This window comes from Mastacembelus armatus, chromosome 15 (assembly GCF_900324485.2).
Source record: "Mastacembelus armatus chromosome 15, fMasArm1.2, whole genome shotgun sequence".
Classification (NCBI taxonomy): Eukaryota; Metazoa; Chordata; class Actinopteri; order Synbranchiformes; family Mastacembelidae; genus Mastacembelus; species Mastacembelus armatus.
The window spans coordinates 9,887,965-9,899,875 of record NC_046647.1 but is presented as its reverse complement, the minus strand read 5'-3'; the positions used below and the strand labels follow the sequence as shown (position 1 = coordinate 9,899,875).

General features: G+C 40.9%; 2 protein-coding genes across 3 annotated transcripts; one reads left to right on the top strand and one right to left on the bottom strand.

The window, feature by feature from the left end:
- Positions 1 to 810: 810 nt before the first annotated feature.
- Positions 811 to 2,276, top strand: mrpl14 (mitochondrial ribosomal protein L14). 2 transcript variants are annotated; one of them, XM_026310268.1, is made up of 4 exons: positions 816 to 858; positions 985 to 1,047; positions 1,242 to 1,344; positions 1,807 to 2,276. In XM_026310268.1, exons 3-4 carry the CDS (start codon positions 1,265 to 1,267, stop codon positions 2,171 to 2,173), a joined length of 447 nt encoding a protein of 148 aa, XP_026166053.1. In that variant the 5' UTR covers positions 816 to 858; positions 985 to 1,047; positions 1,242 to 1,264; the 3' UTR covers positions 2,174 to 2,276. The 2 variants fall into 2 exon arrangements, with proteins under 2 accessions (XP_026166052.1, XP_026166053.1); XM_026310267.1 differs by having other exon boundaries at positions 811 to 1,047.
- Positions 2,277 to 3,159: 883 nt separating this feature from the next.
- Positions 3,160 to 11,117, bottom strand: LOC113132270 (calpain-1 catalytic subunit-like). Its single transcript, XM_026310256.1, has 23 exons — positions 10,956 to 11,117; positions 9,839 to 9,856; positions 8,636 to 8,882; positions 8,061 to 8,130; positions 7,842 to 7,960; positions 7,612 to 7,745; positions 7,332 to 7,500; positions 7,107 to 7,190; positions 6,928 to 7,013; positions 6,733 to 6,807; positions 5,759 to 5,919; positions 5,433 to 5,602; positions 5,294 to 5,305; positions 4,950 to 5,161; positions 4,814 to 4,853; positions 4,654 to 4,719; positions 4,328 to 4,385; positions 4,102 to 4,166; positions 3,920 to 3,988; positions 3,752 to 3,830; positions 3,535 to 3,648; positions 3,364 to 3,422; positions 3,160 to 3,278 (listed from the first exon to the last, which is right to left on the bottom strand). Exons 3-23 carry the CDS (start codon positions 8,879 to 8,881, stop codon positions 3,252 to 3,254), a joined length of 2,115 nt encoding a protein of 704 aa, XP_026166041.1. The 5' UTR covers position 8,882; positions 9,839 to 9,856; positions 10,956 to 11,117; the 3' UTR covers positions 3,160 to 3,251.
- Positions 11,118 to 11,911: the final 794 nt, after the last annotated feature.

Here is an 11,911-nt window from a genome sequence, read left to right as displayed (position 1 = left end):
CACAGTAGAGGATCCAACGAGACCGAGACCACACACCTACTGTCTGAAGTAGAGTTCACGTTGGCTAGTCCACAGACACGCGATTTCACAGAGACTCGCGTGATCAAACGTGACTTCGGCCCTATTTTGGTAATGATATGCGTTTTAAAAAGACACGTGTCAACAACATATCCAACAAGCATGTCTTCTTTATTAGTGCTCCTTTAGCCCAGATGTTTGATATTTACGATCCAGGCTCAGACCCAACCAGGGGCAGTGACATAATCGTGTTGACACCACATAAAAATACACAAATAATGTGTCGCGATTAAAATCGTCTAGTTTGTGTCCAGCCTAAGTTAGGACGATTCAGTGACACGATATATTTACATTTAATGTCAGCAGCAACAGTATTTTCATGTTGCAATATATACATAACATTAACGCTAAGGCTTCTTGGACTTTCATTGCTCACATACGTGATGAATATATAAACCGCTGGATATCATTGTGCTTGTTTTGTTTAAAGTCAGGAAGTGTCAACTCTTTATTTCAGCGCATATATAAAGAAAAGCCCAAATCATCCGTCCTTCCTACTAAGTAATTAGAAGACAAGTCTAAACTGATACGATTGTACCTTCCAGCCAGTTAAACCACTATCGCCAAACAAACTAGTCCAGCAGGAGCAGTCTGAGTATGACGTACAAAGTAGATATGTTTAGAAGAGAAGCTGCATCTTCACACTCCATTATCGCTAAATCGTTTATCGGGTGTTTGTTGTGTAGCTTCTATGGTTCCCGATTCTATGTGCGCTCCAGCGCGACTCTATGTCGTAACACAAAATAGCAACCAAGCTAACTGGGGTCGCTATGTCGCACGGTCCGTTTCTTTAACTACGCTTTTATATGTAGGGACTAGCAGTTGACGTTTAATGTTAATTGTTAAACAAGAATATATTAATAATCCTGGTGAGGTTAATATGTTAACACTTATTGTGATTATTAGCTAACGGTGGTCGCAGGTTGGTGACGCCACACGTTTGACATTGGCGAGGAGCATGACAGGAAGGTAACGAGTTCAGGCTGATGTTTTAAACTTAATCACTGATGATTTTAATCAAGTCATTTTTTTGGTCTTATTTGTCAAAGCAAAAACTGATCGTGCTCTGCCGTTAAGACCTGCCCGCCCATTAAATGCTTTTTAGATGGTATTAGCGCTTTAGCTTGTTAGCTGCTAACATGTGACGTGATTTCTCTCTGTAGCTGACACATTTCTCGCTGTAATCATGGCTCTGCCCCGACTTACAAGATCCCTTACTGGACTCCTCTTAGAAACATCCTCCGTAATCCATCATAGGGCATTTAGGTAAGACTTTTTTTTACTGCGACAGTCACTAAGAGAGCAGCAAAGTGCTTCCCCTTTGTTATTAATATTTTCTTTCTCAGACGCAGGTTATTGATCTAAGCTGATAATGTGTTATGCTTCTCAACATATATGTAGGAAAACTACCTGAATTACTTGTAAGATGTACCAATCTGCTGGAGATGATTGCGTGTCATGCATAGTTATCGTTGACATTGACATTTCACATTGTCTCCATGACATGGTAACTACAGCCAGCCTCCAATCCTTAAACTTGTTCATTTTTTAAAAGTCTTTTTCTGTAAAGTTTGCCTAATAGAATAATTAATTTCTTGCACAGCTGCTGATCTTCCTCTGAAGGAAAGCTGTAGTTATTAGCATGATCAGTGAGACAGTATTCAGTAAAGGGTAGTAGTTCTCCAAGGTGAAAGGTGAAGATAACCCACTTACTTTTTGTCTTGTCAGCGTGTCTGTTGTCACAGCAGCAATTCAAAAAATGACAAGAGTGCGCGTAGTGGACAACAGCTCTCTTGGAAATACACCATATCACCGCCCGCCAAGAGTGATCCACGTGTACACCAAGAATGGTGTAGGAAAAGTTGGTGACAAAGTGTTGCTTGCCATCAAAGGACAGAAGAAGAAAGCACTAATCGTTGGTCACAAAATGCCTGGAGACCGCATGAATCCACGTTTTGATTCGAACAATGTTGTTCTGATTGAGGACAATGGGAACCCTACAGGAACAAGGATTAAGGTCCCTATACCCACACATCTCCGTAAAATGGAAGGAGACTACTCTAAAGTGTTAGCAATTGCTAGTTCTTTTGTTTAATAACGTTCAGTGGTGATTTTTGATACTTACATATACACTGACTACACCTCCTGAACATGTTATGCTTGTAAATGTTGTCTTGATTAAATTTCAAAGGACCATACCCCCTGTCAGGTATTGTCATTCTTTTACATTTCATTGTTACTTAATGTATTTAATAGACTCAGGTTTAATTTTGTTTGCCATTTTACTAGGAGCTTTACAGCCAAATGAGTCAAGCTCATGTTTTGATGAACACAATGAACAACTACATGAACTGTTAAATATTTATTGAAGGCACAACATACATTCACAACACAATAACATCTTAGTGCTACGTATACTGCATTCTGTATTGTGATCCCTGCAAGTGTCACTTAAAAGAACTGTAATTAGAAATATTAATTTCTAATGTGAGGCAACTTCATTAGCAGCTGCCTTGAATTTAAATCCCAGTTTAAAATAAAAACAATTAAATTAAAAGTCAGCTGCTTGACTTCAACTAAAATAATACATAAAGACGCTTAACTTTAGTACCTAATGGCAAATAAAAAAAATTTTTTTTAAATCTTTACTGACATCAGATTAGGTCTGTATTGCCACCTAGTGTTGCAATGATTAAACTACAGACCGAAGACAGGATCCTGTTCTTTCTGTTACAAAATCAGGAAAACTAAAAAGTATAACATTTAAGAAAAACTAAGACCTTTAAAGCCCTACAGTGACACCTTAAAAATCGAATTTATTCTTGTACCTTGCAAAACAGCCCTAAGTTTATTTATACTGAGAGCAAGACAAAAATGTAGAAATATAAAATCAACTGAATGCAATCACAATTACAGCTAGTGATTTGTCATGCAGACTCGTGCTGTTTTTACAGAGTGACAGATGCGGCACAGTGACTTTTTTCATAATGTAGGTTTGCATAGCTTCTGAAATTCATACAGGACACAGTGGGTTGGACTTTTCTGCTATACTGCTTTTTTCCTACTTTAGGTATGCCTAGGTGTTAGTAAATCATTAAGGCCAATGGGTCTTCAGGGCTTCAGGTTCATGGTAGTCTGCAGGCACTGTACCTTTACCACAACGATGGTCCTCCTCAACCACACATTGTCATATAAAGCCACTAGGAATATGAGAAATACTGTTAGAAAAGGAGAAAAGTTATGAATTGCTTTTAATTTTCTAATTATTTTTAAAACAGAACTCACTTCTGTGAGATTCATCTCAGCAACTCCTGATTCCTCCTTGTCAAAATGCTTGAAAGACCCTGATTTAAAAAAAAAAAAAAAAGTTTTGTCAATGGTATTGTAATGCTATTGGAATGATGCTTAATGTTTTATAATCATATTTCTGATAGCATCTGTAGCAATGCTACTTACTAAACATGGCCTCAAGCTTGACCAAGCAGCAGATGAAGTTGTCAAAATCAATCATCTCATTCTCTGCATAACGGGCAACTAAAATCTGGTGCAGTGTGTTGTTCAGTTTAAAACCTACACAAGGAACAGAACAAAAATGAAAGAAAGGGCTGCAAGTCTCACCTATGAGTTTGTGTACTGTATGTGAATGTGGAAGTGATGCTCAACAGCATCATACCTGCTGCCTCCACAGCAAGACGCATCTCATACGAGCTCATGGCCCCTGACTTGTCGAGATCGAACTGTCTAAAAATGATCTGGGAGACAGGGTCAGAAAAGTCAATAGAAATACAGAGTTTGTATGTATGAATAATACTCCATTGACAGTTATTTTACACATTCCTACCAGCCACTTTCGGATCTTATTCCAGAGGATCTGAAACTCCACCAACCCTAGGCGAGCACTACCGTCTTTCTGGACAGCATGGTGTCAAGGAACAATCATGAACATGCTAAATCCATGGTATTTTTGTTTCAAGTAAAAATCGATGTAAAAGTTGTTAACCCAATAATCCCTCAAGAGGATACATCCATTAGGTTGACCATGGTTCTACATGATTCCATACTGAAGCCATCAGTCTTCAGATCTTTGTCTGAAATGGTAAAAAATCCCACATCGGAAACAGTCTGACCTACAATTACTCGGTGAAATGAATGGTGTACACTCTACTGTGTGCAATCTAATACTGTAATGGAAGATACATTACTAATATATCAACCTTCCAGTATCTCTGAGTTGTTAACTAAAACTCACGACGGGAGATGACTCTGTTTAGAATGGTCCGAAGTTCACAAATAGAAATTTCCATGTCCTAGAAAAGCACAAACAACAAGAAAAAAGAAACAGGCCTAAGTTCAAGTAAGTCTGACTTTATTGACTTTAATTTAATCAGTAACAAGGACGGCCAAGTTTTGGAACTTATAACCTCTAGATACATATAATACCACTAAAAACACCATAACATATTAACACCACTATTACCACAACCATGTTATGCAAAATTATTTAAATGGTCTTACTAAGTACAAATGCAAACAAGGATTCAAAACAGTGAGACAAATGTGTTGTTCAGAGCCTACCTCTCCCGCTAGCTGGGCGAACATAGACTTAAAGGAGTCATCAATGTCATCTTCAGTTATTTCCTCCTATAGGAAAGCAAAAAAAGTTGTATTCATATAGTAGGTCAGGTAACAATTTCCCTTTTCCAATGCTGCGATGTGTCACTTAAACTGTACGCACATCTTCTCCTAAATCAGCAGAGATTTCATCATCCAGTTCTCTGCAATGGACAAAAAACATGCTGCAATGAGACTTTTATTTCTACACATTTCAAATACATAGGCTGACTTTAAAATCACATGCAAAAGATACATACTGTGTTTCTGACTGTTTCTCAGTGAAGACTCTGAGGACAAAGTCAGCCTCTTTACCGGGCTCGAAGGTGGAGGGGACGATGATGTACTCGCCAGGGGGCAGTCGCAGCCGTGTGCTCACTTCACGCAGGTTAATGAAGGTGTCTGAGCGAGCACACGATGCACTGCTCAAAAAGAAATTTTTCTTCAAATGGACATTCTGGCAGCCTCTGTGCTAAGGGCAGTAGGAAACAACACATGATTTGTGGTACATTTTAGTTACACTGAAGTGATGTCATGTACACGTTAAAAATGTACATTTAAAGTCTTTGGTTAAGTAAACTGTAGTAACTGATGTTCTACCTACCTCGTCTGGAATCTGCACAAAAGAAAAGGTAAAATATTAACATGTGAGCTGAGAAAAAAAATATATAAATGATTTGAATATATGAAAAAACTATGAAAAGGGCACACGGGTGCTACTCATTTTTCATGTCTGTTCTCACCTCATAGAGAGCAAAGCCAATGGTGTGCATGTCCTGACCATGGCGCCGATATCTGCGGCGATCCTTCTGCATGAGAGCCACTAAAAAACTGCACGCCACCTCATCGTCCTCTGGGTCATCGTCTTCCTCCAGCAGCGTGATCTTATACTGAGGGTTGATCCAGAAAGTATCTACACAGATGGTGCATTTGCGTTAGCCTGTTTCACAGTCTCAGCAACGTTACAGAACTAAGAAATTTTATCACTTGATTACTTTGGTAACATCATCTATGTCATTGTGTATGCAATGACAGGCGTTTTTCCTGGGATTGTATGAATGCGACTCACTGGGATGGTTCCTGCAGCCTCCAGCTGTGCTGCCTTTCCTCCATGTGCCGTAGAACTTCATGGTGTTCCAGTGGCTGAGGGCGTCGTCACTGAGAACGTCAGGAGTCAAGTTACAGATCTCTAACCGTGAAAACTGCCTCATGAACTCAGCGAAGGACATCCTGCAAGATTAAAATCAGTTTTGGTTCCAAAATCTCAATGCAACTTTTGCTTAAATGAATAGGTCAATACTATATTAAAGGCAGCAGTACTGTTTATATAGTCTGAAAGCAGCTGGAAGGAAAGACCAGATATAACACTCCATCACATATTTGGGGTGAAGCAGTCTGTCACTGACAGAGCTGCTCTCATGCATAGAGTGGGACTCATTCACCAGCCCTTGGTCTAGGGGACTTCCCAGAACAAAGCTGGCCTTCCTAATCAACTTATCCAGTCTTTTCCTGTCCACAGTTGTGATGCTGCTGCCCCAGCAGCCCAAGACTGGCTGAAGCCAAAAAAGGTGTGTCAAAAGAGGTCTTCAGGAGTGCCCCCTGCACTTCAAGTCCACCACCAGCTCTTTCCTGGCGTTGATTTGGAGGTGGCTTCACAGACAACAGTCCACAAAATCCCAGATCAGTCCTCTGTACTCCTCGTCTTCTGGGATGCCAACACTGTTCCCTGCAGGTCCCCTTTACTGTAAGCTACCATGTCAGACACACGCCCACACCCTCGCATATTGACTAGAAGACGAGAAGCAGGACAAACCCAATATCGCAGATCTCAGAGAAGTCACCACTCTTTGATTACAGATTAAACATTTAAAGTGTAAGGAAAAAAAGACAGTTTGCCTTAGATACAGTTTCCCCTGTATCTAAGGTAAGCTTAGCTAAGCTAATCATTTACTGGCTGTAGCTTCCCATTCACCATATAGATTGGTATCAAATTCTCATTTAACTCTTGTTGAAAAAGAAAACAAAATTACTGCGCCATCTTACCAAAATTCCCCATCTTCCATCTTAAGATGCAAGTCTTCTCGCTCAGAAGGGTCAATCTCACTCCATTCAGGGGAGCTACATACAATAAAACAAAGACACAGAGTGGGTGAGATATACTAGTCATAAAAGATAACTGAAAATTTAGGTCAATTAATTTTTTACTACGCAGAAACATTTATGCTTGTGGGCACTCACTTGTCACTCCAGGCACCTGTCCACTCCACCTGGCCCCACGGGTTACGTATTCGGATGAGGCGTTCGATTTTACCACGGAACTCAACCTACAAAACATATAAAGTGACGGGCAACTTAGAACTATAGATATTATCCTTATTGACAACCAATCAAGAGAAAGGAGTCATACACGTACAGACCTCCTTCAGTCCAGTGACCGAGTAGGCGTGGCCCTTCACAAGCTTCTTGAATGTAACAGCCTCCATGTCGAAGGCACTGGTTATCTGTATTGAAACAAAACAGTGATTACGTCATCTTAATGAATTGTCTGGCACAAAAATAAAGAGAAGTGCTTTTAGCGTAATTGCATTTGCAATACGGTGCAGCATGGATCTTGGTGTTGTGCCAGTGTGTTCAGCACTTACATCGATAGAGCATCCCAGCAGGGAGCCTCTGTCCAGGGCTTTGCCAATTATCCTGTACAGATCTTTGGGAGCTCTGCGGAGCTCGTACATCTCAGACACGCCACCTGTGAAGTCCTCAAACCCTTCAGTGGTGCTTCCCCCAGATAGAGCCTCATAAGAGCCATTAAGCCTAATACCACATAAAAGACACTTCAGCCCTTCAGAATATGATTTACAACTTCCTACTAAGTACATTCATACTGAATAATTTAGTAACCAGGCAGGCTCTCTCAACACCTACTTGGCATAAGCCTTCTCCATGAGCGCACTCCAGAATTCATTGCCCTCTGCAGAATGGACAAACATGAGCTCGCCATCTTTGACAGGCAATCTGTCATCTATCACAACATCCACCCATTCACCAAACTGCCAGAACTGCAACACACAGCAATAATCAAGAACTGCATCAATCTAAATGGCTTGCCTTACACTTGATATTGAGGGGAAAGGTAGTGGATGGTCTTAAAGGACCTGAAAGTGGAAGATTCCAGCATAATCATCTTGGAAAGACTGCCCATGTGGAACGACCCGATGAAGAAGCTTCTCATTCAGGGTGAGAGAGGCGATGGCTGCTAAGAGCCAGCAGTCACCTGCAGAGGAGAAAACAAACTGGAGATTTTCCATCCCAGTACGTCTTCCTATGGCTTTTTTTTCATGATTTTTAACATAAAGGACTTAACAAGGACTCACCCAGTGCTCCCTGACAGATGTCTGTCCTGGTGGCACCCCCAATGATGAACTGAGGGTCACCTGTCAGTTCCTATGAAAAAATGAATGAAAGTACCTGAATGAGTCAAAAACACAAAATCCAGACACATTTTTACCATCTGGAGTGAAACGTTTTTTTCAACTCACTGCTTCTCTCGCATGTATGCATCAACTTCCTATGTTTTAATCAAGCACTACTCAAATACCACAGCAAGGGAGTGGTCAGAAAATGCCAACAGCTGCAGTGGTCTGAGATGTTCCTGCCCTTACTCGCCCTATTCCGTCCAAGCTTGCATGACATGAAGAAGGATAGTGTTACTGATATGTTGTTTTTACACATGAAACTCTGTTATGTCATCCAGACACACATTGCTGTTGTGAAATATTATGTGTGGCATTAAACAGAATAATGGCTGAGGTATTTCCAAGTATTTCAAGGTTTAGGTCTGCTGTCTTAACACATATTTCTTATTTTATTTTTATATGTATTAAATATACCAGTTTGATTTGACCAGTTTGACTAGTAAGCCATTAAAAAATGCTCTCAGTTTTCTCACTGTGGGTCTCATCCATTCCACGTCTCTAGTTTTGGAGGAATAGGGGGCGAGTTCCTTGAAGCCCAGAGATGGAGGCTCGGCTGGGAAACAGGGGTCTTCAAACAGGCAGCCCGACTCCACACACTGTTGCTTCAGCGCCTCATAGTCCTGGTTGGCAAAGGCCACAGCCTGCTCTTTGGAGCCCATTCCTTCTGCCCGCAGTCTGTTGGTGTATATTGTTGCAGATATCCCTCCACTTGGATACATGCTGGTGCAAGATAAAAATATGGAGCTGATGGGTGGGTATGCACAGTGCTGTCTATAAATAGCAGGCACCTAATCAGCGACACACTCTTGTCTCAGTCACAGCAGAGCAATCAGGCAAAGAAGTCTGTGTTGATAAATGTTCCTGCTACTAAATATGAATGTCTTCTGCTGATTGGACTGAATCTGCATTCAAATAATTAGTCTGACCACTAATCTGAATTGTACTGTAACCACTGGGAAAACTGTGGTCAGACATTTAGATCTTCAAGATGGAAAATAAAAAAGTATAACTGAACAAATAAAATCGGACTCATTCACATATAAAACTATTATATTAGACATTACTTTTCTCAAGACTGAGGGGTGAATTACTGGGATATGACTACAGACCAGTAACATGCAAATCCTTCAATTAGTAATAATTTATTCCTTTATTTGCAAAACCTACAATACATTTGGCCAATCCTGGTGCTCGAGGGCCACTGTCCTGCATGTTTTCCGACTATCCCTGCTCTACCCACTGGTCATTACCTGGATCGGGTGTGTTCAGCCAATCAGAAGCTGGGGGATACCATTTCACTTTGTCTTCCCTCACTTCCACCCACATCTGAGATGGTATCTTCCAGATTCTAACAGACGGAATACACCTGATCCAGATAATGAGCAGTGGGTAGAGCAGGGATAGTTGGAAAACAAGCAGGACAGTGGCCCTCGAGAACCAGGATTGGACACCCCTGCATTTGACAACCTATTTTCCTTTTCTTTTTTGTTAAAAATGTGATGAGTGTTGAAATATGAAATCAAAGTAAACACACTGCTCTAGAAACGTATGGACACATGCCCAGAAGAGAATTAATAAACACAGAGAAAACATACACACAAGAAAAGTGATTTTTGAGAAATCTGAGACAAGAACATCACACATGCGCTGCAAACAGCTTATAAATATAAAGATACCTTGTCTGTAGAGGAGGGCTGAAAGAAAGAAAAAGACAAAAAAAGGTTATTCACTGATGTTCTGGCACTGGTGAAGATGAAGTGTTTTTCTTTCAAGAAAATTCAATCGCCCTGAGTTGCAGAGGGTTGTGCTGCCATGTTAGTCAAATGAGCTTCATTGTTTACGACTCAGTGAGGGTCTTTTTCTCCTCTCAGAGGCTCACGACTATTCGAGTCTCCAGGGAGGATGTAATGGCCTTGTGTGGAAATAGGAGCTCCAAAACACCCAAATATATCAAAAGACTGGCTGTTACATTGTCACTTGGCTCTCCCTTTTCTGAATCTGTGCTGGAAAAACTGAGACACGATCTTTTCAGAGGAATACTAAAGAGCTGAATTCAGGACACAAGAAAATCTGGACTCAGCTACACTGGTGAGAGACTGGGAGATCCACGAGAAAAATGTCTGAGTTAGAAGCAAAAACTGTGTTGCTATGCAGAACAGGCTACGCTTTGGACAGAGACAGTTCTCCAGGCAAGGACATTGTTTATATGGCCTGACCCCCCTACTCTGAGGCCCCACATGCCTGTGGAGTCTGCAGGAATGTCCCTCTGCTCTGTCAGACAGCTACAGAAAGACCACAGCTGCTAATGGAGGACCTCTGCATTTTCACAGGCCAGAGAAAAGCTGATCCCTGCACTTTTCGGGTGATGATGATGATGGTGATGTGATGCACAGGACCTCAGCCTCAACAGCTCCATCAACCTCTCAGCCAAAACACAGCCACATGCTGTAAGTGGGCTCGTTATTGTCAGAAAGTCGCAGCACGTCAGGCTCGGATTGTTTACAGCACCTGTTGAAAACTACAAGCAGGCATGTCTTCCTGCGGTCTGCTCGGCACTGTACTTCAAATATTAATGAAAACAACAAATCTTTTCTACACAATCACAATCAATCTCAGCCAACTCCTCTCACTGCTGAACTGAATCAGCCAGCTGTGACCGTGCTGACTATTATTAGTACTATAACCCGCTTTATATTAGGGAAACAAACCGCACTAGAGGCCTAGGCTGCAATAAAACCATGAGGCACCGTTAACCCTCATGAACACTGAAAGAAACCTGACGACTGAACTCACCGCCGTTTGTGGAGAAAGAAACTTTCCGCTCCTGCAGAGTGAACCGGACAAGGAGAATGGTGGGAGTCTGTGAAAGTGGGGGACCAGGTCCAGCTTTCCACTGCGACCACACTGCAGGAGAGAGACCAGCCCCGACACAAGGAAGGCGGGTGGACCCGAAGGGTGTGAGTCACGTGACTCACGAAAATCACCGAGCAGCTCAAGTTCCCGCACCCTGCCGCTAGAGGCAAAGAGTACAGATAATAAAATACAGCTAACTTTAATAGAGCACAATAACAAAACTAATTACTAAAAATACTCTAAATACTACTCAGCTCAATCTCCTGAACTATAGCCATACTCAGATTAATTCAGTTTGATAAATATACCCACAAAAATACAGGGATAAATGCTAATCATGTTAAATAACGCTAAAACAATCAATATGCTTTACAATCACTGCAAGGTGAAGAATTCGTTTTGTACGATGCAAATTTTGGTTGTCATGTGTCAAGTCTAGATGAATAAGGCAACAAAAATATTCTTTACTTGTCTAAAACAGATTCACCAAATATTAAATACCCATAAAAATAGAGATTAATATGTAGAAACACATTATTAAACACATCCCCAATAAAACAGAAATAACTCTACAATAACATTAGACTTTTGTCTTCATTACCCATATGTATGAGAAAACTAAACCACTGTTTTGGTGAAGTCATTAACACAGACATTTTATATGATCAGTATAAACGTCCATCTTTGCTCCTATGACATGGTGAAATTTAGCTCTTATCCGTGTCAATCTTCATGGTAATGCCTGCAAACTGAAATAAATGAGTCACATGAAAGATAATGCACAATAAACAGCTGCAAAGGTTAAAGGCCGTCATCTCTACAAAACACCTGAGTGGTACATTAACAGGTCAAACTATAGTCCTTATCTGAGAATGTTTGCAGTCATTTGAAGTGAC

Bases quoted from the DNA above. Each gene is read 5' to 3' on its own strand.
- mrpl14 (XM_026310267.1), top strand. From the start codon at position 1,265: ATGGCTCTGCCCCGACTTACAAGATCCCTTACTGGACTCCTCTTAGAA. The intron at 1,345-1,806 runs GTAAGACTTTTT...TTGTCTTGTCAG, and splicing joins ATCCATCATAGGGCATTTAG to CGTGTCTGTTGTCACAGCAG.
- LOC113132270 (XM_026310256.1), bottom strand. From the start codon at position 8,881: ATGTATCCAAGTGGAGGGATATCTGCAACAATATACACCAACAGACTG. The intron at 7,191-7,331 runs GTAAGTGCTGAA...GTTTCAATACAG, and splicing joins TGCTGGGATGCTCTATCGAT to ATAACCAGTGCCTTCGACAT. The intron at 3,831-3,919 runs GTAGGAATGTGT...CCTGTCTCCCAG, and splicing joins ATAAGATCCGAAAGTGGCTG to ATCATTTTTAGACAGTTCGA.